The sequence below is a fragment of the Pelodiscus sinensis genome, chromosome 18 (genome assembly GCF_052426305.1).
Source record: "Pelodiscus sinensis isolate ZL-2025 chromosome 18, ASM5242630v1, whole genome shotgun sequence".
NCBI classification, from domain to species: domain Eukaryota; kingdom Metazoa; phylum Chordata; order Testudines; family Trionychidae; genus Pelodiscus; species Pelodiscus sinensis.
This window is the reverse complement of record NC_143069.1, coordinates 35,357,832-35,384,580: the sequence shown is the minus strand read 5'-3', so window position 1 is coordinate 35,384,580 and position 26,749 is coordinate 35,357,832. Positions and strand designations below refer to the sequence as shown.

At 65.7% G+C, this 26,749-nt stretch overlaps 1 protein-coding gene across 2 annotated transcripts; it reads left to right on the top strand.

Moving 5' to 3' along the window:
* The first annotated feature begins 497 nt into the window (after window positions 1-497).
* On the top strand, window positions 498-25,163 carry MECP2 (methyl-CpG binding protein 2). Of its 2 annotated transcripts, none has more exons than XM_075916210.2 (3): window positions 498-650; window positions 21,438-21,743; window positions 22,101-25,163. In XM_075916210.2, exons 1-3 carry the CDS (start codon window positions 616-618, stop codon window positions 23,128-23,130), a joined length of 1,371 nt encoding a protein of 456 aa, XP_075772325.1. In that variant the 5' UTR covers window positions 498-615; the 3' UTR covers window positions 23,131-25,163. The 2 variants fall into 2 exon arrangements, with proteins under 2 accessions (XP_075772325.1, XP_075772326.1); XM_075916211.2 differs by lacking the exon at window positions 498-650 and adding an exon at window positions 2,618-6,419.
* The last annotated feature ends 1,586 nt before the right edge of the window (window positions 25,164-26,749 follow it).

The window sequence follows — 26,749 nt, the reverse complement described above, 5'->3', positions numbered from 1 at the left end:
TGGTGGGGGCTGTGAGGGGCCGTGGCGGGGGTAGCCATGTTGTGACGAGGCAGGCGGGGCGCCGGGTGCCCAGGGCCGGAGTGGGGGGCTGCGAGGCCCAGGCAGTGTCCGGTGCCGCTGGCGGAGGGGCCGGGAGCTGCTGGTGTGCGGGGGTCGCCAGCGGGCTCGTCTGCGCCGGGAGAAACCGCGAGAGGAACGCACTGCGGTGACGGCTGAAGAGAAAAACCGTTAAAACCGTTAAATTTCAAATCTCCGTAGCTTGAGGCCTCTCCCCGCCCCCTTAGTAAAGTGAGGGATGGGCCGCCGGACCAATGGGCGAGGTGAGCGGCCGCCAGGGCCCAATCAGGATCCGCGCGCGCTCCCACGGGCCCCACCCTTTTAGAACGTTGTAACTGACAGCGCTTCCCGCCAATTCCAACGGCCGCCGGGAGCGCACCGGCCCCGCCCGTCGGGGCCAACGGCGTAACCAATGAGCGCGGGGCGGCGCATTGAGCGACAGCGGCGGCGCCCAATGGCCGCTGTAGGGGCGGGCTCTTCGGTCCGGGTTTCCTCTCCGGCTCGGTCTATTCCCCCCCGCCCCCCCTCACTCCCCGCGGGTTCTTCGCTGCGAAGAAAATGGCGGCGGCGCCGAGCGGAGATGAGGAGAGATTGTGAGTGACCGGGGGAGGGAGGAGACAGTGGGGGACGGGACCATTCGGCCCCATCCCGCGGGGGGAGTCGGACGGGCCCATCTCGCGGGCCCCGCGCCAGCAGAGGAGGGGGAGCGCGCGCGGGGGGCTGTGGCCGTTGGTTCCTTCCCGCTCGCGGCGGCCCCTCCTCCCCCTCCCCTTCGCGCGCGCTCGGGGGCCCCGAGTGCGTCACAGCGGCCCCCGTTGCCCTGGGCGGGGCCGCCCCTCACCTGGGGGTGTGGAGGGAGGTCAAAGGTCAGCTCGCGCCAGCTGGGCCCCTCGCGACGCCCCCGCTGCCAACGGTTCGCGCCCCCCGCGCGCCAACGGCCCGGCTCGCGCCCCTCCCCCCGCGCGCCAACGGCCCCTTTGCCGCCCCGCGCCCACCTGCCCCGCCGGCCCGTCACGCCCCCCGGCCCCGCCCCCGCCGGGGACAGCGAGGGGCCCGGGTCCTTCTGGCGGGGCCCGGGGCCGGGGGGGGCCTGGCGGGGACACGGGGTCGGGGGGGGGGGGCCTGGCGGGGACACGGGGCCCGGGGTCGGGGGGGGGCCTGGCGGGGACACGGAGCCGGGGGGCCCGGGGTCGGGGGGGGGCCTGGCGGGGACACGGAGCCGGGGGGGGCCTGGCGGGGACACGGGGTCCGGGGTCGGGGGGGGCCTGGCGGGGACACGGAGCCGGGGGGGGCCTGGCGGGGACACGGGGTCCGGGGTCGGGGGGGGGGGCCTGGCGGGGACACGGAGCCGGGGGGGGGGGGGCCTGGCGGGGACACGGGGTCCGGGGTCGGGGGGGGCCTGGCGGGGACACGGAGCCGGGGGGGGCCTGGCGGGGACACGGGGCCCGGGGCCGGGGGGGGCCTGGCGGGGACACGGGGCCCGGGGTCGGGGGGGGCCTGGCGGGGACACGGAGCCGGGGGGGGGGGGCCTGGCGGGGACACGGGGCCCGGAGCCGGGGGGGGCCTGGCGGGGACACGGGGCCGGGGGCGGGCCTGGCAGGGGCCCGGGGTCGGGGGGGGCCTGGCAGGGGCCCGGGGTCGGGGGGGGCCTGGCGGGGACGCGGAGCCGGGGGGCCCGGGGTCGGGGGGGCCTGGCGGGGACACGGGGCCCGGAGCCGGGGGGCCTAGCCGGGACACGGGGCCCGGAGCCGGGGGGGGCCTGGCGGGGACACGGAGCCGGGGGGGGGCCTGGCAGGGGCCCGGGGTCGGGGGGGGCCTGGCGGGGACGCGGAGCCGGGGGGCCCGGGGTCGGGGGGGCCTGGCGGGGACATGGGGCCCGGGGTCGGGGGGGGCCTGGCAGGGACACGGAGCCGGGGGGCCCGGGGTCGGGGGGGCCTGGCGGGGACACGGAGTCGGGGGGGCCTGGCGGGGACACGGGGGTCGGGGGGGGCCTGGCAGGGACACGGAGCCGGGGGGCCCGGGATTGGGGGGGGGGCCTGGCGGGGACACGGGGCCCGGGGTCGGGGGGGGCCTGGCGGGGACACGGAGCCGGGGGGCCCGGGATTGGGGGGGCCTGGCGGGGACACGGGGCCCGGGGTCGGGGGGGGCCTGGCGGGGACACGGGGCCCGGGGGGGGGGGCCTGGCAGGGACACGGAGCCGGGGGGCCCGGGGTCGGGGGGGGCCTGGCGGGGACACGGAGCCGGGGGGCCCGGGGTCGGGGGGGGCCTGGCGGGGACACGGGGCCGGGGGCCCGGGGTTGGGGGGGGCTGGCGGGGACACGGGGCCCGGGGTCGGGGGGGGCCTGGCAGGGACACGGGGCTGCCGTACCTGGGAGCTGAGACCCTGCGCTGTGACACCGGCCTGGGCTGTGCAGAGACCTCCAGCCAGACCCCTGCCTCATCTGCTTGCTCGCCCTTGGGGGTCCAGTGCTTGCAGACGGGGGTCAGTGCGCTGGCAAACGGGCTCTGTGTCTTTGGACTGGGAGAAGTCCAGGCAGTAACAGCACAGGTAGCGCCAAATAAGAGCAGCTGGCAAACCTCCTTGCCCCTGCTCACCGCAGGCTCTTAAGAGGTCATTGAAACATTACATCCCACCCCAAGGGGCACAACCAAGGGCTGCAGGTGCATTCCTGGTGGGGTGGTCTCTCAGGAGGGGTGTACCCCACAGCTTTCCCCATGCCTGCCCCAAGTGTCTCAAAAATCAGATCAGTGTCAGAATCACATGCTGTTTTCGTCCCTGCCCAAATAGTGGGTCCCTGGGCAGTTTGTGCTGTTGTGGGTCAGGATTCTGGTGGGGCTCTCTGGACTTGAGAGTACTGGAGGTCAATTGAAGTGACTCCTGGGGCTTGGGTTGCAGGACTTGTGATGAATGCCCAAGAGCTAGCTGCCGGCGGGGAAGAGGACTCGACCAGAGCATTGTGATGGGGGTGGGACTGATCCAGGTCGAGAGGATTCTGGTGTGATGGGGGAGCCCCTGAGATTTGTCAGCAGCAGTAAGGGGACTGCCAATTTCGGTTGAGGGAGCCCATCCATCGTGTGACATGATGGGGGGCCCCCCATCTCAGAGTGGGCTTGCTTGGCACAACAGGGCCCCCTCTGGCTACTGCCGTGCCATACTAGAGATGAGTGTGTGCATTGGGGAGTAGCCCTCAGTGTATGTTGGTGTGTTAGCTGCACTCATGGTGCCTCATGGGGAGGGAGCAGGCACTGACTTGCTGCACGTGGAAGGCGGAGCCCCCTTGCTGAAGGTGGGTGGGTGAGACTCGGGAACTAAACCCAGGCTCCTGGTGGCGTTGGCCAGGATGCGGGGATTGTATTTTTGGAGGCTGAAGGGCTGCTGACCACGTACGGCCTCTGCTGTACTGAGCAGCCAGCGTTGTTGTGTCTGTATTCGGAGGGATTGCCCTGCACTGTTGTCTGGATTGCTGGGGGAGGGGTCTTCATGTGCAGGCGGGGTTCCACGGCTCACTTCTTCTGCTCCAGGTGTGAGCATTGCTCGAAGATGCTCTGACTTGTGTCCAAAGCTTAAGGTTTGTCCTTGCCTGCGGGCTGACCGTAGCCTCCGCTCACCATCCGTAGCCCCACACGTGGGGTGAATTTTGGCACCTGGGCATTTCACTGGGCCAGACGCCCGTCCCGATGTCGCAGAGACCGTGATTCTGAAGATGCTCCTATGAGGCAAAGTGGAGGGGGGGGTCCCTCTAGGATTCCCCAGGTGTAAAAATCTGTGGCTGGGTGAAAGTATTGGGTGGGGAGTGGTTGGGGGTTGGCTGGACAAGTAGTTGGAGCCTCCCGGGTAGGAGGTCAGACCTGTCTCTCTTGTGAGCTCACTAGGAGATGGCTTGGGGCTGGGGCCTGCTGCTTTGGAGGCTTCAGGGGAACCTCGACAGCTTCTGGTTTTGCTCGTACCACGGGGGACTTGAGTCCCAGGGGTGCTCAGTTAGTGCTTATGAAAACCAGGCTGGTGCCGGCTCAGATCTGACCCGTGTTCACTCTGAGCCCACCATGGCCTGTGCCTCGCCTCTGTCCTGCCACCACTGCACGGAGTTGGTGCTAGCGCTTGGAAGCCGCAGCATGCCTTGGAGTACCTCTCTGGAAATGCACTTTCGGAGCATGGGAGAAATGTTCCTTTCCCCCTCCCCAGTCATGAGGCTGAGGATTGAAAGCAGAATGTTAACATTCTTGTGTCCGTTCCCCTGCGAACAGCGTTTCAGGGTCGGTGCCGCTGTGAACCTGCTCTCTGCCGTGGGGAGACGCCGGGAGTGGAAAGTGAAAGTTGCTTGAAGTGTTGGCTCTGGGTCAGGCCTCCGGGATGCCTAGGTTCTTGCCCCGGCTTCTCCCGCTGAGTCACTTTGCTGACCCAGGTCTCACTGCCGCCCTGAGGGTGAATTCCCCTTTCTGCACCCTGGCCATTTGACCCTGAGATGAACACTTGGGTGCTGCCCTGGGCCTTCTCAGCTAGCGTGAGCAGGGACAAGTGCGTCCGTAGGAGTTTCCATCGGGGGATTTAGAGACTGCCTGAGACCAGGCCCCAGCTCAGACTGGGACCCTCCCTTGTGCGAGGTGCTGGGTCCAGCCGTGTTATCTTTTGGCCATCCTGCTGAGATCAGGGACCCTTGCAGCAGACTGCACAGACCCCTGCCAACACCCTCAAGCATGTGTGACTGCGTAAGGCCACTGGCGTCCTAGCTTTGCCACTGCTCACCCAGCTGTGCTGCCCAGCCTGTTCCCCAACGTGCCGAAGGGCAGGAGCCTGCCCCGATCTTTGGCTCAGGTGGTGACTCACCGGGTCTGTGCAACGCCTGGTGTGATGGGAGCCCGGGCGTGTCTGGGTTGTGGGGGGCGCTGATCTCGCCTTGGGGGGAGTCTGCAGCACCTGGCACAAGGGGGGCTGTGCAGCTCTGATCTCAGTTAGGCTGAGAGGGTTTGTGTGGGGCCCAGTCCTGGCCAGGTGCTGCATGTGGGGCCCGGCGCAGCAAGGCAGTACTGGCAAATGGAGCGCAAGCCTGCGTCCCGGTGAATTCCTGGCCCTTGACGTTCAACATCTACATGGAAGCCAGAGTGGCCATTGCCTGGAGCAGTGACCAGAGTACGTTTCGCTGCTCGACTGGTTTGTAGTGCGCCACCTGCTTTCCATCAGCACTGCCCTTGTCAGTCACGCGTAGTACGAGGGGGTGTGCACGTGGGGGCTCTTGGCCCTGCTTTTCTTTCGCAGCTCCTTCCCAGGCTTAGGGTACAAAGAGCCTCAGCCATCAGGTGGGGAGTCTGCCGCTCCGAAATCCTCAGCCCCGTGCAGGGAATGGTGCAGTGCCCAGGGAAACTGAGGCCCAGCCGGGGTCACTGCAGGACAGTAGAACTCACATGGAACATAACAAGGCGAGTACAATCCCTACTGCGTCATGGGGGCCTGGCCCGTTGACTCGGGGGCCCGGCCTGTCGACTCGGGGGCCCTTCGGCCAATTGTTGCCAGCTGGGACCAGCCCTCCGAACCTTGGATTTCTGCATGGGAAATCCCAGGGACACGGGAGTGAAGCGAGGGCCCTTCCCCAGGGCAGAGCAGGTCCTGCCTGCACTGATGTGGGGAGGGACTTGGCCCTGGGGCAGCAGGACACCAGCACGTGTGAAATGCTGTCCCGCCTTCACCTTCTATTTCTGCATGAAGTCAAAAGAGAGTGTCTTGTGCTCCCAGGCAGTGGCAGGAGCTAGCAGCTGGCTGTCCCCGGCAGGGGGCCTGGGCAGCCCCCTCCCATCACCTGCGCCATGTCCAAGCATGCTGCTTGCACAATTCCTGCCCAGCCTCCTGCTACCCCTCTGCAGCCCACCCACCCAGGGGGCTGCTTGTAGCTCTCTCGGGCCCCTCTGCCCAGCCCACTTCCAACCCTGACTGATCCATGGGGCAGACTGCTTTGGAACAAATGTGGCTCTTACTGATCCTCTTGGAGCAAGCCCCTGAATCCCTGCGCTCTGCGTGCTTTCATGTGGATCCCACCCGCACTCCCTTTTGTGGCCAAGTGAACTCCTGCCCGTCGCCGCTTTGAATTGTAAAGCGGCTGACACAAAAGACCCGGGATGCATTCTCTTGCCACTTTCTGCTGGAGAGGAATGGCCTAGCTGCAGGACCGGGCGTGTGACTCAAACGGCTGAGGGGCTAGCTGGGGGGGACGAAGACACCGACTCTTCCCCCCCTTTTCACTTTGGACAGTGCCCGCCAGCCTCTTGGTCTTGACTTGCTGGAGTTGTCTCGCCGCTTGGAAAGCACCATGGCCCTGTCTGGCTGTGCCTGGTTCGGATCTCTGCTCACGGCGCTGGCACCTTCGATAAAGGTTCATTTCTGGGTGTCAGTTTCCTCTCTCTCAGCTTGTTTGTCACTGTGTGTCCGTCTGTAAGTTGGGAGCCACAGGTCTCTGTGGCGGGGGTCTCCCCAATCTTCAGGGTGGTCTGTGTGCCCCTGGCATGAACAGGGACCCCCGGGGTGGCTGGGGAGCATGACACACTGGAGTTCTCCATTGCAGCAGGGGAGGGGGAGTGGCAAGGTGGCAGGCAGCATGGATCGTGGGTGCCCCGATCACAGCTGGAGGGCTGTGTGGTAACCAGCATGGGTGGCAGGGAAGAGTGGTGGCACTCAGCGTGGATGGCGGGGACCCCGGTGGCAGTGGGGGCCGGGGTGTGGCACTCAGCGTGGATAGCGGGGACCCCGGTGGCAGTGGGGGCCGGGGTGTGGCACTCAGCATGGATGGCGGGGACCCCGGTGGCAGTGGGGGCCGGGGTGTGGCACTCAGCGTGGATGGCGGGGACCCCGGTGGCAGTGGGGGCCGGGGTGTGGCACTCAGCGTGGATAGCGGGGACCCCGGTGGCAGTGGGGGCCGGGGTGTGGCACTCAGCGTGGATAGCGGGGACCCCGGTGGCAGTGGGGGCCGGGGTGTGGCACTCGGCGTGGATGGCGGGGACCCGGGTGGCAGTGGGGGCCGGGGTGTGGCACTCAGCGTGGACGGCGGGAACCCCGGTGGCAGTGGGGGCCGGGGTGTGGCACTCAGCGTGGACGGCGGGGACCCCGGTGGCAGTGGGGGCCGGGGTGTGGCACTCAGCGTGGACGGCGGGGACCCCGGTGGCAGTGGGGGCCGGGGTGTGGCACTCAGCGTGGACGGCGGGGACCCCGGTGGCAGTGGGGGCCGGGGTGTGGCACTCAGCGTGGATGGCGGGGACCCGGGTGGCAGTGGGGGCCGGGGTGTGGCACTCAGCGTGGATGGCGGGGACCCGGGTGGCAGTGGGGGCCGGGGTGTGGCACTCAGCGTGGATGGCGGGGACCCGGGTGGCAGTGGGGGCCGGGGTGTGGCACTCAGCGTGGATGGCGGGGACCCGGGTGGCAGTGGGGGCCGGGGTGTGGCACTCAGCGTGGATGGCGGGGACCCGGGTGGCAGTGGGGGCCGGGGTGTGGCACTCAGCGTGGATGGCGGGGACCCCGGTGGCAGTGGGGGCCGGGGTGTGGCACTCAGCGTGGATGGCGGGGACCCGGGTGGCAGTGGGGGCCGGGGTGTGGCACTCAGCGTGGATGGCGGGGACCCCGGTGGCAGTGGGGGCCGGGGTGTGGCACTCAGCGTGGATGGCGGGGACCCCGGTGGCAGTGGGGGCCGGGGTGTGGCACTCAGCGTGGATGGCGGGGACCCCGGTGGCAGTGGGGGCCGGGGTGTGGCACTCAGCGTGGATGGCGGGGACCCGGGTGGCAGTGGGGGCCGGGGTGTGGCACTCAGCGTGGATGGCGGGGACCCGGGTGGCAGTGGGGGCCGGGGTGTGGCACTCAGCGTGGATGGCGGGGACCCGGGTGGCAGTGGGGGCCGGGGTGTGGCACTCAGCGTGGATGGCGGGGACCCCGGTGGCAGTGGGGGCCGGGGTGTGGCACTCAGCGTGGACGGCGGGGACCCCGGTGGCAGTGGGGGCCGGGGTGTGGCACTCAGCGTGGATGGCGGGGACCCGGGTGGCAGTGGGGGCCGGGGTGTGGCACTCAGCGTGGATGGCGGGGACCCGGGTGGCAGTGGGGGCCGGGGTGTGGCACTCAGCGTGGATGGCGGGGACCCCGGTGGCAGTGGGGGCCGGGGTGTGGCACTCAGCGTGGATGGCGGGGACCCCGGTGGCAGTGGGGGCCGGGGTGTGGCACTCAGCGTGGATGGCGGGGACCCCGGTGGCAGTGGGGGCCGGGGTGTGGCACTCAGCGTGGATGGCGGGGACCCGGGTGGCAGTGGGGGCCGGGGTGTGGCACTCAGCGTGGACGGCGGGGACCCGGGTGGCAGTGGGGGCCGGGGTGTGGCACTCAGCGTGGATGGCGGGGACCCGGGTGGCAGTGGGGGCCGGGGTGTGGCACTCAGCGTGGATGGCGGGGACCCCGGTGGCAGTGGGGGCCGGGGTGTGGCACTCAGCGTGGATGGCGGGGACCCGGGTGGCAGTGGGGGCCGGGGTGTGGCACTCAGCGTGGATGGCGGGGACCCCGGTGGCAGTGGGGGCCGGGGTGTGGCACTCAGCGTGGATGACGGGGACCCGGGTGGCAGTGGGGGCCGGGGTGTGGCACTCAGCGTGGATGGCGGGGACCCGGGTGGCAGTGGGGGCCGGGGTGTGGCACTCAGCGTGGATGGCGGGGACCCCGGTGGCAGTGGGGGCCGGGGTGTGGCACTCAGCGTGGATGACGGGGACCCGGGTGGCAGTGGGGGCCGGGGTGTGGCACTCAGCGTGGATGGCGGGGACCCCGGTGGCAGTGGGGGCCGGGGTGTGGCACTCAGCGTGGACGGCGGGGACCCCGGTGGCAGTGGGGGCCGGGGTGTGGCACTCAGCGTGGATGGCGGGGACCCGGGTGGCAGTGGGGGCCGGGGTGTGGCACTCAGCGTGGATGGCGGGGACCCCGGTGGCAGTGGGGGCCGGGGTGTGGCACTCAGCGTGGATGGCGGGGACCCCGGTGGCAGTGGGGGCCGGGGTGTGGCACTCAGCGTGGATGGCGGGGACCCCGGTGGCAGTGGGGGCCGGGGTGTGGCACTCAGCGTGGATGGCGGGGACCCGGGTGGCAGTGGGGGCCGGGGTGTGGCACTCAGCGTGGACGGCGGGGACCCGGGTGGCAGTGGGGGCCGGGGTGTGGCACTCAGCGTGGACGGCGGGGACCCGGGTGGCAGTGGGGGCCGGGGTGTGGCACTCAGCGTGGATGGCGGGGACCCCGGTGGCAGTGGGGGCCGGGGTGTGGCACTCAGCGTGGATGGCGGGGACCCGGGTGGCAGTGGGGGCCGGGGTGTGGCACTCAGCGTGGATGGCGGGGACCCCGGTGGCAGTGGGGGCCGGGGTGTGGCACTCAGCGTGGATGGCGGGGACCCGGGTGGCAGTGGGGGCCGGGGTGTGGCACTCAGCGTGGATGGCGGGGACCCCGGTGGCAGTGGGGGCCGGGGTGTGGCACTCAGCGTGGATGACGGGGACCCGGGTGGCAGTGGGGGCCGGGGTGTGGCACTCAGCGTGGATGGCGGGGACCCCGGTGGCAGTGGGGGCCGGGGTGTGGCACTCAGCGTGGATGGCGGGGACCCCGGTGGCAGTGGGGGCCGGGGTGTGGCACTCAGCGTGGATGGCGGGGACCCCGGTGGCAGTGGGGGCCGGGGTGTGGCACTCAGCGTGGATGGCGGGGACCCCGGTGGCAGTGGGGGCCGGGGTGTGGCACTCAGCGTGGATGACGGGGACCCGGGTGGCAGTGGGGGCCGGGGTGTGGCACTCAGCGTGGATGGCGGGGACCCCGGTGGCAGTGGGGGCCGGGGTGTGGCACTCAGCGTGGATGGCGCAGCTCGCCGTGGCAGCTTGGGGACTCTGTGGCACCCAGCTCGGCTGGGTGGCCGGCCTCTGTGGGGGAGGGAGGAGGGTGCGCTCTGTGCTACTGCTGGCATCTCCCAGCACGCCATGGGGCGCGCTTTCAGTCTTAGGCGTTGTGTGGCACCTGGGGAGCCCCCTCCACTGAGGCACGTGCATGGAGAGGTTTTTAAAAGTGACCGTGGACCCCGGTAGGCTGTTACGCCAGGCGCTGCAGGCTCAGCCAGGTGGCAGCTAGAGAAAGTCCTGGGATGGAAGAGCCCTGCAGGCTCCTTTGGGCTCTGCACTCGGGGCGGGTGGGGAGATGGCACCGCGGTCCCTGGGGGGCGGGCTATCCCACCAGTTTGAAACCTGGCTCTCTGTAAAACAACGTCAGGTTTCCACCCGCCCCAGCTCCGGGTTGCTCAAGACGTTCCAATCGAGTCTAGATGTTTGGTCCGATTTCCACCGTTTCAGTTGGCTTGTTGCTACCGTCAGAAGAGACGTGAAGAGTGGGCCGTGCTGGAGGCAGTGGAAATGGCTCTTTCGCATGGCAGTAGAGTTCAGACTTTGGAACACGATAGGCTGGAAGTGGCTGGTGAGACGGCGCCTCGTCTCACTCTCGCGGTGCCTGTTGCGGTGTTTGCAGTGTGAAGTGAAACTAGTCCTTCGCTGCAAACTCCTAGTCACAGGCATTTGACTGAAAAGGGCTTTGCAAAGTCGGCTAGTGCAGCCCGGCGGCAGGGCCGGCCGCTCCTGCCACGTGTGTCCACCCTGTGACACTGGCTTCCCACGGCCTCCGCAGAAGCTGATTCCAGAGGTGAGCTGTCTGAGTTACACACTTTCCTGGGAGTCCCTCTGTGGAGTGAGCCTTTCCGACCATCAGTTGACCCCCATCCTCCTTGCCAAAAGGCAGCTCTCGCTCCTGTGGACTCAGACGAAACCTGCCGGTCTTTGTAACTAGGGAGGTTATTTTAATAGCCGATACTGTGCAAGAGGGGCAGGCAGCTTGCGCTGGGACCAAGCCCACTGTGGCCCTGCGATTTGAAAGGCAGCAGGAGTCAGGCAGCCTGCCCCTGGGCTCCTCCTGCCTTTTCAATGTACCTGCCCCTGTCCCACTGGGACCCCCGTGGACAGGGGCTGCTGCTGGAGCAGCCTTCCTTGCTCCCCTCCCCCTGCTGCTCTGTGGGGGGCAGGGAACGGAGACATTGCTGGGGGGGAAGCCTGTTTCCCCCTAGCACTGGCTTCGGCTCTCTTCCCCTTGCTGCCTCTGTTTTTAACCTTTCCTTGCAAGGCAGGTTTCCTAACTTGGCTGGGTCTTGTTGCTCTCCTCTGGCTTGTCTGGTGTGGGCCGCTCCACCAGCAGAACCAGGACAGTTTCCTCTGGCTATATCTCCCTCCTGTGACTGTTACTAGCCCTTTCCCCGATGGCCCCGCGCTCCTGGCTCATCTGTCCACTGCTCAGAGGCCCAGACCCTTCCCCGAAAGTCCCTGGTTCGTAGGGGAATGCGTGCGCTTGATTGTTCCTTGCGACCATGCTAATGTCAGCGCTTTGTTACCATCGGCAGCTTTGAAATCTCGCCTTGCATTATACAATTGAAATACTCCTAGAAGGTCAAAATGTTTGTTTTCCAAATGCAACTTTTATATTCGCTCTTGTAACTGAATTAGAATAGAAATGAAACGACATTTTGAAATAGAAAATGGAGCCGTCGAGCTTAAACCGAATGAGCCGTGTACATGTTCCCCCCAGGTCGAAACCCTCTGCCCTGTGTCGGCCCCCAGCCGAATGAAACTTGGTTCAAACCAGCGCGGTCGCGCAGAATTTCTCTCCTTCATGTCTATTCCAGCTTCCCCCCAGTGGCTGCAGAGCCCCCTGCCTCCGATTTCCGACCTGCCCTCAGGTCCTGCTTGCCAGCTGCCCCACAGCGGGGAGGGAGGGTGGGCATGGAGGAGAAGTGAGCGACAGCCAGCGCGCGGTTACTCACTTGTGCCCCGCTGTTCTGCGAGATGCATTGCTCTGTCTTCCCGTCGGGGCAGGCGTTCAGAGCCCTTGTCCTGGCAGTGGTGTGCGTGTGAGTGAAGGGCTTTCCCCTCAGGCCTGGGGCCTGCCAAAGTCCCCAGGTTTCAAACCCTGCAGGTCCAGCCTCTGGTCTCTGCCAGTGAGCAGCCCCCGCCACTTGGCTTCCTCTGGCCCCGGAAGCCACCAGCACGCAAGCGCAAGATCCGCAAGGCCTTCAGGCCTCGGGCCAGAGAGGCAGGCGCTGGTCGCAGTCCGAGCCCCATCGCCTGCTGCCAGAGGCTCCATCAGTCCAGGCTGGTTCGGCTCCGCCACGGCCCTCCTATTGGGCTTTTCCTCATCTCCATCTGTGGGGACTTGTGGCTCAGCGCCAGCAGGCCCTCGCCTGCCCAGGGATCTAGGCCCCAATGGCAGTTTTGGATCCTGTGGGTGTTCAGCAAGCCCAGGGCACATTGCCCACCGCCCTCCCAAGCCTTGGGTGCCAGAGGGCTAACTGCCCCACACTGCCCCTGAAGCAGAAGCAATCAGGATGCGCTGACCCAAGGGTTTCCTCCTTTTCATCCCTGGCTGAGGCAGCAGTGGGGACCTCTTAACGAGCGTGCTCATGCTGGCCTGTGCCATCTGGCAAGCCCCCACCTCCCCCCCCAAAGGGGTGGAAAGAGAGTACCTTGTCCCTGTAGGAATTTGAACCCTACAGTATTCCCGGGGAGCAGGAGGTCACGAGCTGCGGAGCCCAAGTGGAAGGATGCAAAGCTCCTTGGCTTGTTCGCCGCAAGGCCTGTTCCACGGGGGCCTGCTGCTCGGGGTGGCAAACCAGCAGGCGGTCCTGAGTCGCTGCGGCTACGACTCCTGGGCCTCTGCAAGGCCTGTTCCACGGGGGCCTGCTGCTCGGGGTGGCAAACCAGCAGGCGGTCCTGAGTCGCTGCGGCTACGACTCCTGGGCCTCTGCAAGGCCTGTTCCACGGGGGCCTGCTGCTCGGGGTGGCAAACCAGCAGGCGGTCCTGAGTCGCTGCGGCTACGACTCCTGGGCCTCTGCAAGGCCTGTTCCACGGGGGCCTGCTGCTCGGGGTGGCAAACCAGCAGGCGGTCCTGAGTCGCTGCGGCTACGACTCCTGGGCCTCTGCAAGGCCTGTTCCACGGGGGCCTGCTGCTCGGGGTGGCAAACCAGCAGGCGGTCCTGAGTCGCTGCGGCTACGAATCCTGGGCCTCTGCTGCAGTTCAAGGACTTGCTGTCCCAAGAGGGGCGGGATGGATTTGCTCCCTTGGTCCACGCTGGAGTGGCAGTATCCCGCAGCGGCGCGAGTCCTCCTCCAGCGTCCGTGCGGCGGGTTCCTCCGGCTTCTGCTCGGGCCGGGGTTCCTAGCGGGCACGTCCCTTATCCCTCGGCGGCTCTTGAGGCTCTGCAGAGATGGGCTCAACGTTCTGCTAGTCCCGGCTACCCCAGCCTCTTGGAGCTGCGCTACAGCCACTGGTTCCACTTCCCTGCTCCTAGACCTCAGTGCGCGAGCCCGTGGGCGCCTGTGCTGAGTCTTGCCAAGCAGGCCCCCTCCTAGGCATACACGCCCGGCTGAATGGCAGCCCCTCACCTGTGGGGGTCTGCAGCACGACCTGCTGCCCTCTCTGTCCCTCGGGTGCCAGGGTATCTGGGGCCCCGAAAGTGCACCTGGCGGCCATTTCAGCTGCCCCGGGGAAGCCGGTCGCTCCGTTTTTGCAGCCTCCGTGGTCGGGCGCTTCCGCAAGGGTATGGGCAGACTCCTCCTTGGTCCAGGCCCTGTCGCGAGCTCCCAGCCTGGTTCTTACGGTGCTCATGGGTCCCTCCTTTTGGCCCTTGGCTGCTCCACCTCTCCTGGAGGTTGCTTTCCTTGTCGCTGTCACCTCTGCTTGGCAGTCGTCGGAGCCACGTCGGAGCCACACCCATTGTTCTCCTAGGACAAGGTCCAGCTTTCTCCTGCCCCGGTTTTCCTCCTGAGGCTGTGTCCAGCTTCCATGCTGGCCAGGGCCCTTTCCTCCCCGCAGAGCTCATGGGGCGAAGACGGCGCTGCCCTGGCCAGGCCCTTTCCAAGCCTCTCCGTGCTTGGCGGCAGGTCGTGCAACGGGCCTGGGGTGCCCCGGGTTACCTGCGCATGCTGCTGCCTCTCGCAGCACAGCGTTCCTGGCCCACTCGCCTTCCCGCCGCCATGCCCTGCGCAGAGTCCAGACCACCCCTCCACCTAGGGAAGGGCTGTGGTCGCTGAGAGCTCGGCCAGCACTAGAAAAGGGAAGAACCGTTCCTCGTCTTTGTAACATTGTTCAGGGTGTGCTGCTCCGCGCCCGCCCTCCTGCCATCCGCGGTGCAGCCAGGGGCAGACTCTCTGGCGGCCGCTTGCACTAGGCCTGAGCAGCGCCTCCAAGGTCAGGGACCCGTTTGTTAGCGAGTTTGTGCAGCACAGAGCAATCCAGGGCTGGCCAGGGAGCTCCAGTGGGGAGGGACCAGCCCTCAGGAGAGGCCGAAGCTGTCCGGACATGCGCCTGCTCCTGTGCGGGGCTGGAAGCTGTGGAGGTCCCGCTAGAATGGAAAAGGCCCGTCAGTCTGCAGGTGCGGAGCTGTGTGCCCCTTCCCAGAGCCCTGGGCGCGCTGTACCGAACACCACGCAGCAGAGACTTGGTGGGCGTCTTCCTTTGTGAGCTCAGCCCTCCTGGTTGCCTTGGCCCCCCAGGATTCCAGGGGAGGCTTTTCCTAGAACCCAGCCCACCAGCACCAGTCCCTCCAATCTCCCCGGTGATACACCCCCCATGGGATTGGCCCTTTCTGGCTGTGTCCCTTCTGTGACCGAAGGATGGAGCCGTGTGTGGGGCAGAAGAGCAGCCACCCAACCCTAAGCTCCGTGGATGCTCCTAGCTCTCTGTTGTGCCCTGTTCAACTCCTGGCCCTCACAGCATGCTCCAGCGAGGAGTTCCACAGGCCGGCTGCGCTGCGTGAAGAAATACCACCTCTGCTTTGTGTTAGACCTGCCGCCTATTAACAGATCTGTCTGGCCAGTGCCTAGTGCCGCAGGGAGCTAGGACGTGTAGGCTCTCTAGGCGGGGGCACCCCAGCTCCTCCCCTCAGTGCTCCCTTCTGCGTGCAGGGCGCGGATGCGGGGGTCAGATGGGGTCGGGGAACCTGCGCAGAGCTGTGACCAGCTGGGGAGTGCGTTCCTGAGCCAGGGGCTTGTAGGACACTAGCGCCAGCCCCCATGGTGCAGGGCGTGCCCATGAGCAGCTGCCTTCCCACCGAGAGGGGGGCCCTGCTGTGCTGAGGACAGGGCCCCCGTCTTCTGGAGAGCCGCCAGGAAGGTCCGTTCCTGGGATGGCTGGTCTCCATGGCGACCTCGGCCAAGGGGGGGCTCTGCTGGCGGGGACGCAGCCCCAGGGCCGAGCTCCGGCCCCACCTCTGCACCCATGCCCGGAGAGCCCCGCCGTGCTTGGTTGTCTGGCACATTGCCTCTTGCGTTGCTCTCCGGCGGCTACCGCAGGGCTGGGCCCCAGCACGCCCCCTTCTCGGCAAGGTGGGAGCTGCACGGGCCCGGAGCGTTGCTCAGGCGGCCTGGCAGCCCTGCCTCAAGGCTAAGGGCTTGGTGGCCCGAGTGAGGGTGAAGGAGCGCATGTGCGCCCAAGATCGGGGTGTGATGCGACCAGGGGCCTTGCCAGGTGCCGTCCCGCGTTAGAACTGAGGCACTTGAGCAGATGGCGCTGTGAGCCCCAGAGGCCGGGCTTTTGGGAGCCACTCATGGGTCTGACCCTGACAGCTTCCAGGAGCTTGCGTCAGGTAGCAGAGACGGGTGAAATGTGGCGCCCGTTCTCCAAACTGCTAATCCTGTCAAACTCCCAGCCCTAGACCTGTAACTGGTGCAGTGCCAGCCAGCCGGGGCGGCGTTAACACCCCCTTCCAGAGCCAGCCAGGTGTTAACACCAGGCCCAGCTCCCTGCCGAGATTGGCTGGCATGGCTGGTCAGGCCATGGTTTTACAGGTGGAATGCTAAGCGAGGCTGGAAGGGTGCACCCAAGGGTCAGAGCCAGGAATGGAGCCCAGTGTCCTGGGCCCCGTGCTGCTGCCCTGTCCCGTGGGCGGGGGGGGGGGCCTGTGCATGGAGCCTGGGGCCTGGCAGCTCTCCTCTCCTGGTTACTTTTCATGGGTGCGGGAGCTTGGGGCAAGGCGGGGCAGACACTGGAATTCAGAGAGCTGCAGCCATCCAGCTGTCAAAACACAAAGCAGCTGCCCTTCCTTGGCCGCCCAAGCCAGAAATCGCACCTGCTACAGGCTCCTCGAGCCGGCTTGGCCCCCCTTAGTCATTTGGCTGGAGATGCGGCCCCCTACAATCCGGAGACCCGGTCGGACTCCAGGTTGCAAACCTCTGGTCTGCAGTGACAGCCCCCGTAGATGCAGGTGGAGGGCCCAGCGCCCATGGGCCATTGCGTGCAAACCACTGTGCTGTACCTCGCTTCTCAGGGTGCGCCCCTGGATCCTGCTCTGGCTTAGCCATCCTGAGGTCAGGGCTGCATGGACACCCCCCCTAGACTGCTGCACAGGCACACGGAAACACACACGCCCTGTTGCCTGACAGATCGGGGTCCTGTCACACCGGGTGCTGTGCAGACACACGCAAGCACACACCCCGCCGCCTGACAGAGATGGGAGCCCTGTCTCGCTGGGTGCTGCTCACACGCACGCCCCTGCCTGACAGAGATGGGGGTCCTGTCTGGCCGGGTGCTGTGCAGAAACACACCCACACACTCCCCACCTGACAGAGATGGGGGGGTCCTGTCTGGCCGGGTGCTGTGCAGACACACGCAAGCACACACCCCGCCGCCTGACAGAGATGGGAGCCCTGTCTCGCTGGGTGCTGCTCACACGCACGCCCCTGCCTGACAGAGATGGGGGTCCTGTCTGGCCGGGTGCTGTGCAGAAACACACCCACACACTCCCCACCTGACAGAGATGGGGGGGTCCTGTCTGGCCGGGTGCTGTGCAGAAACACACCCATACACTCCCCACCTGACAGAGATGGGAGTCCTGTCTGGCTGGGTGCTGCTCACACGCACGCCCCAGCCTGACAGAGATGGGAGTCCTGTCTCGCTGGGTGCTGCTCACACGCACGCCCCAGCCTGACAGAGATGGGAGTCCTGTCTCGCTGGGCGCTGCTCACACGCACGCCCCTGCCTGACAGAGATGGGGGTCCTGTCTGGCCGGGTGCTGTGCAGACACACGCAAGCACACACCCCGCCGCCTGACAGAGATGGGAGCCCTGTCTCGCTGGGTGCTGCTCACACGCACGCCCCTGCCTGACAGAGATGGGGGTCCTGTCTGGCCGGGTGCTGTGCAGAAACACACCCACACACTCCCCACCTGACAGAGATGGGGGGGTCCTGTCTGGCCGGGTGCTGTGCAGAAACACCCCCCCACACTCCCCACCTGACAGAGATGGGGGGGTCCTGTCTGGCCGGGTGCTGTGCAGAAACACACCCACACACTCCCCACCTGACAGAGATGGGGGGGTCCTGTCTGGCTGGGTGCTGTGCAGAAACACACCCATACACTCCCCACCTGACAGAGATGGGAGTCCTGTCTGGCTGGGTGCTGCTCACACGCACGCCCCAGCCTGACAGAGATGGGAGTCCTGTCTCGCTGGGTGCTGCTCACACGCACGCCCCAGCCTGACAGAGATGGGAGTCCTGTCTCGCTGGGCGCTGCTCACACGCACGCCCCTGCCTGACAGAGATGGGGGTCCTGTCTGGCCGGGTGCTGTGCAGAAACACCCCCCCACACTCCCCACCTGACAGAGATGGGGGGTCCTGTCTGGCTGGGTGCTGTGCAGAAACACCCCCCCACACTCCCCACCTGACAGATGGGGGGGTCCTGTCTGGCCGGGCGCTGTGCAGAAACACCCCCCCACACTCCCCACCTGACAGATGGGGGGGGTCCTGTCTGGCCGGGCTCTGTGCAGAAACACACCCACACACTCCCCACCTGACAGAGATGGGGGGGTCCTGTCTGGCCGGGCTCTGTGCAGAAACACCCCCCCACACTCCCCACCTGACAGAGATGGGGGGTCCTGTCTGGCCGGGTGCTGTGCAGAAACACACCCATACACTCCCAACCTGACAGAGATGGGGGGTCCTGTCTGGCCGGGTGCTGTGCAGAAACACCCCCCCACACTCCCCACCTGACAGAGATGGGGGGTCCTGTCTGGCCGGGTGCTGTGCAGAAACACACCCATACACTCCCAACCTGACAGAGATGGGGGGTCCTGTCTGGCCGGGTGCTGTGCAGAAACACCCCCCCACACTCCCCACCTGACAGAGATGGGGGGTCCTGTCTGGCCGGGTGCTGTGCAGAAACACCCCCCCACACTCCCCACCTGACAGATGGGGGGTCCTGTCTGGCCGGGTGCTGTGCAGAAACACCCCCCCACACTCCCCACCTGACAGAGATGGGGGGTCCTGTCTGGCCGGGTGCTGTGCAGAAACACCCCCCCACACTCCCCACCTGACAGATGGGGGGTCCTGTCTGGCCGGGTGCTGTGCAGAAACACACCCCCACGGTCCCCCGGGTGCTGCATCCGGGGCCTTTGATACTGGTTGGGAGGGGAAGGGGGCTGTGCAACTCCCGGTCTAATGTGGGAGCCTCCATCTTGGTGGGGTCTGTGCAGCGTCGGGTCTCAGGCTGGGGGTCCTGCAGGCCTGGTGGGAGGACCCCTCTCGGCAAGGGTGCCGCGCCGGCATACAGGGAGAGGGAGGGCGTGCGATTGGCCATAATCTCTGCTCCTGGCAGGCGCCAGAGCCAGTTGCTGTGGTGTGAGCCCCGAGCGCCATCGTGTGCCAGTCGTGGGAATTGCGGGGTCCAGTCCTGGCGTTGCTCTGCCTGGCTGGGCTCCACCCTGGCCGCCGCGCTGCGTGTCTCCCTGGCTGGCCACCCTGCCTTGCACTAGGCCCCCCAACCCTCTTGGGTGGTCCCCTTCTCTCAGGCTGGACCTGCCTGCAGGGGCACTGGGACGCTGTGTACGCTGCATGGGGTTTGCTAGCAGGGCCGCTGCCGGGTCGGCGTCCCCCCGGCACCGTAGGCCCTGCAGGCATCTGGGCTGATAACTAGCCATGTGCCAGGGGCTGGGGCCTCCTGCGCTGCTGCCGTGCCCGAGCATCAGCAGCCCCTGGGGCGCCTGGCTCAGCAGGGCCCAGCCAGCCCTGCCCCGAGTGGGGGAGCAGCTGGCCTGCTGTTCGTGCAGAGCCCTGTGTAGGGTGCCTGGGTCGCGGGGCTGAGCCGGGGGAGTCCAGCAGCGGGGACTCGAATGGCTTGCGGTTTGGCCCCTAGAGCCCCACGCTGGATGCATTCTGGGCCTTGGGTTCCCCTTCTATAAACATGGGCTCCGGCCCCATATGCAGGTGCCCGGTGTGAGAATTACGCCCGCCCCGGCCGGGCATGCCTCTCGGTGCCCTTGGCAGAAATCCCACGCCCGCAGCACGGCGGCTCCGCTCGGCCCCCTGCTTGCCACTGGCCTGCCAAGAAGCAGAGCGCCCGCGAGCGCCTGTTGTTTACCAACACGGGGGGGGGTGTCTGTGAATTAATTATAGCACAGAGCAGCGAGACACTTCCTGTTTTCTCCCCTCTCCTCCTCCACATTTATCTCGGCAGCCGGCCCCGCCGCTGAGCGAGGCAGGGAGACCTCAGCAGACATGCAGTGCGCAGGGCTGGAGAACACGTCCTCGAGGCTCTCCTGGCTGCCCCCTTCCTCAGCTTCTCTAGCTCCGTCGTGTGGCCCGCTCTGGCTGGGGGCTGCACTCCTGCTGCAGCCCAGCTTCTGCTGCTCCGTGTCCAGTGTGTCCTCTTGTGCCAGCGCAGTCCTTGGGCTAGAGAGAGCAGGTGGGCCTGGGGAACCCAGCCCTCGCGGAGCAGGATTGTCCCTTTCGGCATGGATTGGAAATGCCGAGGAGCAGCCTGTTCTTTCAAGCACGGGGCCCGCTTCCATGGAATAGAAACCCTCCTTGAGGAGCTATGGCGCAAAGGCCTCACGGGCCAGAAGAGCGCTCCTTTGCCTCTCCGGGCTGGCTTGAGATGAGGCGTGGGCACAGAGATGACTGATAAGAGCCGAGTTGAGACGTGGGCCTTGTTGAAATCTTTAGATGGTGCAGTGTATTAAGCAGTTATAGGAATATGAAATTGCTGTAAAATAGGATCTTACAATTGCAAAGAAAAATGTATTCTACTTGGTCTAAATGAAACATTTTGCCTTCTCAAATGGTTTTGATAATAGAACATATTAGCTAGACATCTCTATAAAACCACTAACATGAATATGCTGCTGTCGGAAGAGATTTTCCCTTGTCACTATTGTTTGTCAAAGTAATATCAAATCTTAACTGTCCCCATTGAATATAGAAATAGGTTGATTTGATGGGAATATACGTATTACATGTCACCTGAGTCTAAACAAAGCGAAACGAGCCCGAAGCCTCTGTGGTTTCATTGTGATGTTGGAAAGTTTGGTTTCGAAGGGCCCGTCTGAAATGCAGTGCCCGTACAAATCTGCACCTTTTAATGCCATGTGTCTCAGACACGCCAGCCTTGCCAAACGGGTTTGTGTGCGCAATGTCGAATCATCACAAATCAATAAGATGTATCCACCAGAATAGCTCCGAGTCTAAGCTAAACCCAGTTAGCCTCTCCCCCTCTGACCGGACCACGGGGCAGGCGGTGTCAAGCCATTTTCTATACGGCCCGTAAAGCAAGGGGATGGGGACCGTCAGTGCTTGTCTCTTGCTCAGTGCTGCCATTTGCAGCCTGCTGCTGTCCAGTTGCTAAGTTCTCAGCCATTTTTAGCTTTTTCACTTTCCCAGTTGCTCCGAGGTGACAGCAGGGACTTGGAGCTAGAACAGAAATAGCCTCTGAAACCCAGAGCAAGTGACCTGAAATGAGCCCAAGCCGGTGGCAGGTCGCTGCGCTGTCAGACACGTGCGGGAGGTTAGCGGCTGGAATGGTGTGGCGTGGCGTGGCGTGGTGTGGCGTGGCACGGCGCAGTGCAGCGAGCACCTACTGCTGGAGTCTGGTCAGCCGCTGGCTTTGGGCTCGCCAAACCCACATGGCTGCTGCGTTAGTGACTGTCACTCGGACTGTGGTGACCCTAGCGTGTCCCCTTCCCCCCCCAGGGGCGCACGCAGCCCGCCAAGCCCCAAAATCGGCCGCTCCCAGAGAGCCCCCGTGCCCAGACAAGGCTCTCGCCAGGGGACCACGTGTCCCCTGCCGACCGAGGCTCGCTCCGCTCCCTGCCTCCACTGAGCTGGGCGCTGCAGGAGACTGGTTCCGAGTCACAAGGGCCAGGCTCCTGGCCCGTCCTCTGGCTCGCTCTTGTGTGTGGAACTTGAGCGGGCCCTCAGATGGGCTGGGTGCGGCACAGACACCCTCCCCACCCCCGCGGGCCGGGCCAGGGGACGTACGGGCGGGCTGGCTGGGAGTGCTCCTGGGTGCCCCCCGCCCAGACCTGACATGTCTTTGGTTCCTCTCAGGGAAGAAAAATCTGAGGACCAGAATCTGCAGGGCCTCAAGGACAAGCCCCTGAAGACCAAAAAGGTGAAAAAGGAGAAGCAGCGGGAGGCGGAGCCGGCTGAGGCGGGCAAGGCTGAGACGTCTGAAGGAGCTGGGGCTGCCCCGGCCGCCCCCGAGGCCTCAGCCTCTCCCAAGCAACGCCGCTCCATCATCCGAGACCGTGGCCCCATGTACGACGACCCCACGCTGCCCGAGGGCTGGACGCGCAAGCTCAAGCAGAGGAAGTCTGGCCGCTCGGCAGGGAAGTACGACGTCTACCTGATCAAGTGAGTCGGCTCCCAGCATGCACTGGGCCGGGGGGGGCGGGGCCTGAAGTTTCCAGCGTGCACTGGGCCCGTGGGTGCAAGACCACGCTCCCAGCGTGCAGTGCTGCTGTGCCTGGTCATATCCCCGTGGCCCGGTGGGAGGTCCAGCTCCCAGCATGCCACGCTGTTCCCGTGCCCCGGAGCCTCTCCCATGGGCTGCTGGAAGACGCGGTCCTGGAGCACTAACTGCTGGGCCGTTTCCAGGCGGGTGCCCAGGGAGCCTGTTTAACGCCGGCTCCTGCACATACTGGCTCCAGCTTGGCCCCCCTTGTGCCCGTTGGGGGTGACTCTTCCTAACTCTTGTCCTCGCCCCCACAGCCCCCAGGGCAAGGCCTTCCGCTCCAAGGTGGAGCTCATTGCCTACTTCGAAAAGGTAGGAGACACCTCCCTGGACCCCAACGATTTCGACTTCACGGTGACGGGCCGGGGCAGTCCCTCGCGGCGTGAGCAGAGGCCCCCCAAGAAGGCCAAAGCCCAGAAAGGAGCCGGGACAGGGCGTGGGCGGGGCAGGCCCAAGGGCAGCGGCTCAGCCCGGCCCAAGGCCACCGCATCGGAGGGCGTGCAGGTCAAGCGGGTGATCGAGAAAAGCTCCGGCAAGCTGCTAGTCAAGATGCCCTTCCAGCCAGGGCCGCCGGGGGGTGTCGGGGCGGGCGGCTCGGCCACCACCTCGGCGGCCCCAGGGCCGGGCGGCCGGCGGCCCGGGCGCAAGCGGAAGGTGGAGTCTGACCCCCAGGTGCTGCCCAAGAAGCGGGGCCGCAAGCCGGGGGTGGTGGCAGCTGCCGCGGGGCCGGCGGTGGCCGAGGCCAAGAAGAAGACCATGAAGGAGCCGTCCTTCCAGGCTGTGCAGGAGACAGTGCTGCCCATCAAGAAGCGCAAGACCCGGGAGGCTGTGGCCCTCGAGGTGGCCCCCCCGCCCCCCGAGCGCAGCCCCAAGGGACCCCGCCCTGGTCGCCGCAGCAAGGAGAGCAGCCCCAAGGGGCGGGGGGGCAGCACCGCCCCCGCCTCCCCCTCCCCCTCCCCCAGCCGGAAGGAGCCGCAACCTCCCCCCCCGCCCCACCAGCCGCCCCCCCAGCCTCTGGCCCAGCCCCCCGCCAGCCCCAAGGACAGCAGGAGCCCCCCCGAGGCTCAGGACTCGAGCAGCCCAGCGCAGCCGGAGAGCGACGGCTGCCCCAAGGAGCCGCCTAAGACTCAGCCGCCTGGCATGCTCTACAAACACCGAGGGGAAGGGGAGCGCAAAGACACTGTGTCCTCCCCCTCCTCAGCGCCCCCGCCCGCCGCCCTGCCCCGGCCCGGCAGCAGAGACGAGGCCGTGGATAGCCGGACGCCCGTCTCGGAGCGCGTCAGCTGACTTTGGGCGGCCCCTGGCTAGCGGGACGGACGGACAGACAGACACCCCCCCAAGATGAGAGGCAGCTGCTCCCGGGTAGGGCTCCGGCAAAGCACCTCCCCTGCCCCCCAGCGCCCCCGGCTTCCAGCCCCCAGTTCTCCTCCCTCCCTCCGTTTTTAATACCAAGAAGCACAGTGAGGGGCGTGGACGACTCCCCCCCGGGACGGAAGCCACTTTGCACTTTTTCTATGAGAGAGGGGTGCCCAACCTCCCCCAGCTCCTACCGAAATGCTTTGCTGCGTATACTACTGACCAGGCCAGCGGTTGGGGCAGCCCCCGGGGCGGGCCGAAGGGAGCGACTGTGTATGTGGCCCCCTGCCCCCATTCCCTCTGCAGTGCCATGTTATAGCGTCGTCTGGTCGCCAGTATGGATCTGTGTGTGTCTTGGTAGGGCCCGTATTGTGTGTGTGAGCGGGGGCGGGGCGCCGCGCCAGGCCTAGGGCAGCCCCGTGGGCAGCCGAGGAACAAGCGTTCTTCCACTTCCTTCCCAACGCCACTAGCTTAGGAAACCATTTGCACTAGCCAGCCTTTGGCCGGCCCGGGGGGCACGTGTGACCCTACCTGCAGCTCGGACGGGTACAGGGGCCCTGAGCATCAGCCGGGCTGGGAGAGGGAGGCCAGGGTGCTCCGCTACCAGCTGCGCTCTCACCCAGGCGCAGGCGTGTTGCTTGTAGAGCCGGGCAGGGGGAGCCAAAGGGAAGGAGAATCCGAGCTCAGAAAGTCCCGGTGGAGGGCTGTGCCTTTTTTTTACGATGGACACAAAGGGTTCAAATAAATCCCCCCCCCCCCCCACAGGGAGGGCCGGCCGACCCCGGCTCTGCGCACGGAGATACGGTACCAGGCGCTCGGTCTGTGCCGCGCTGGGAGCTGTCAGACTCCACCCGTCCCCGTTGCGAGCGGGAAGGCTGGGGAGGGCAGGGTTAGGTTGCAGCCCGCTGGGGTAGCTGGGAGCCTCGCTGCAGTCAGGTGGCCGGCGGAGGGCCCGGAGCAGCCGTGCCAGAGAATAGCGAAGACTCTCTCCCGCGCCTGCCCTGCTGCCTGAGCTGGGCCCTTTCCAGCCCTTGGCATGCGGAGCCTCGAGTTTTCATTCCCCCCAAGCTGGCAAAACCAGGCCTCACTTCCAGGGCCCGCGGCCCAGGCCCAGGCCCAGGCCCAGGCCGCCTGCTTAGGCCTGAGGCTTTGCTGTGACGGTCTGGAGAGGGGAGCTGGCCTGGTGGTGGGAGGGGGGGGGCGTGTCAGTCCTGGATACAGCCCCTCGGTCAGCTCAGCCCCCTGCTCCCTGGAGCCCCGGCTCTTCAGAGGCCGGCCTCCCAAATTGTCATTGGGCTCCCCAGCCGTGCCAAGCCCCGGTTGTAGCACTTTACCCTCCCCAGCGAGGGGTGTGTCTGGGGCCAGAAGGGCAGCGCCAGGTCCCTGAGCACTGGTCTAGGTGGCTCTGCTGCAGAGGCGCCTGGCGCTGTGAGCTGCCCGATTGCTGCGCTCGCCAGCCGGCCCAGCTCCTACTCGTGCACTTTAGAAAGGGGGTGGCCAGTCCTTGAAGGTCTCTTCTCGCCTGGGCTCCCCTCCCCTAACGCCAGGGGTCTGGTGGGCGGGCGAGGGACCTCCCCTGCTGGTAGGCAGCAGGTGCAGCGGGGCCCACAGGAATGGCCTGCGGGGCCGAGTGCTTGGGTGTTAGTTCCATCACCCCATTCTCCTTCCTCAGTGGCCGGCTCCGCAGGTGGCCTCCCCTCCCCGCGGGCTCTGTGTGCCGAGCTGGTAAAGCAGGGCCCGGGGGCCTGCTCCCTGTCGATTGATTCTCGCACGCCCCAGGCGCTGGGTGTTCCCCCTCCCTGTGTATTGCATCATGGCCGTGGGGCCGGACTGCTCTCTGCGTCTTTCCGTTCCTTCCTCTGCTTGTGATGGGATTGACGAGTCCCCTCTGGCAGGAGAGCCCGGGCGCTCTCTCGCTTCTTCCTAGCCTAGGACAAGGGACAATAAAGGATCCTTCCAACCTGCCTGCCCGTAGCTTTCTCTGTGACCAGAGCTGTGAGCCGAGAGTTACGGGGCGGAGGGGCAGCTCATGCTCTCGGAGCCTGGCTTGGGTCTTTGCACTCCTCTGCTCGGCTGCTCCTGCGGGGCGTCGGGTCGCTGGAGGCCGAGCAGTCCTTCCGTGGTGGAAGCAGGACCCCAGCGGGTACGAGAGCGGACCCTCGGCTGCTGCATGTGTCGTGGGCAAGCCAGCCTGCGCTGTGTGTCGTCACCCCTAGACCGCCGCCCGCCCGCCACCATGGCCATGGAGCACATGAGCCCCAGCGAGCTAGATGGGCCTGGTTCCATAGGCCGTGCACGGGCGCCTGCTGGAGCTGGGCAGACCTGGCCTTGGTGTTCCTCAGTATTCCCCCCGCACGAGCAGGGAGTGTGCCGCAGTGGCGTGCAGGCGGGGGCTGTGCTGGCAGCCAGCTGTGGCTCCCGCCCTTCATGTAAGTTAGCAATAGCCGCTCGGGAAGTAGCAGGGTTGAGTTTCTGTTCTTCCAGACAACGAGTAGCCCGAGCGTTCAACTTCCAAGGGAAGGGGGCGGGAAGATCCCCAAGTGTCCACTTGCTTCCACCGCGGTTGTCTTCCTGCCCTCTTCCAGATCCACACCCCCTTCAGCTCCCACTCCCTGCTTCCCCCCGTAGGAACAGGAGATGCCAGGGGATTCCTCCGCCGCCCACACACAATCTGTTGAGTGCAAAAAATGAAATCCATTGGGTCTCCCTCCCTAGGTCAGGGGCTGCGTCCTTGTTCCTCCGCTTCTGTCAGAAAACATCGTTCCGCTTTCAAGACTCAGTAGTGATTGTCACATGACCAAATATTACCAGGACTGTTAATCAGTATATGCTGAGTGCTTGCCCTTTGTATACAGATGTAAGCTCCCCATGTATAGCTGACTTTCTAGCAAGAGGCTGTTTTGTTACTTTTTGCCTTTTTGGTTTTAAATGAGTTTTTCTTTTATCTTGTTGAAAATTCTGGAGAGAGAGAGAGACACACACACACACAGAACTGGGATTTTGGGTCACTTTTACTTTTCCCTGCCTCTGCTAGTCGTTTCTTGGGGGGAGGGGACAAAAACCGTGGTGTTTTGAGACTTTATATTTGTGTGTCTTTTCTTTTAGTCTTGCCCAGTCGAGTTTTAAAAAAAAAAAGACAGAGGAATGTCGGTGAAAATCTTGTGTTTTCTGTTTTCCTTTTGCGATGGTCTGCAGGTCTGTATTGTGAACGCTTTTGGAAAGTAATTGTCCCAAACACACACGTTTCCACCAGGATGCTTTTCAAGCAAAAATTCACACACAGAGCAGAGAGCCCCAGAGAGCTTCCCATCAAAATCTGCTTTGCTCCCCCTGGGAGCCCCTTGTTGCTCTGGTGGTGCAAATGGAGGCCTAGCTGTCTCCCTGAGGTACTTCCCTGCTGCCAAGCCTAGAGAGTAAGCCTCCTCTTGAGTCTAACGGCCAGCGGAGAGCCTGGGAGCTGGTGCTAGAGATGGGCTGGGTGGGTGTGAGCTGCAGACTTGTAGCAAGGGTGCAGACAGTCCATGCAGTGTCCATCATGCGCTGGGGGTCG

Bases quoted from the DNA above. Each gene is read 5' to 3' on its own strand.
- MECP2 (XM_075916210.2), top strand. From the start codon at position 616: ATGGCGGCGGCGCCGAGCGGAGATGAGGAGAGATT. The intron at 651-21,437 runs GTGAGTGACCGG...GGTTCCTCTCAG, and splicing joins AGCGGAGATGAGGAGAGATT to GGAAGAAAAATCTGAGGACC. The intron at 21,744-22,100 runs GTGAGTCGGCTC...TCGCCCCCACAG, and splicing joins TACGACGTCTACCTGATCAA to CCCCCAGGGCAAGGCCTTCC.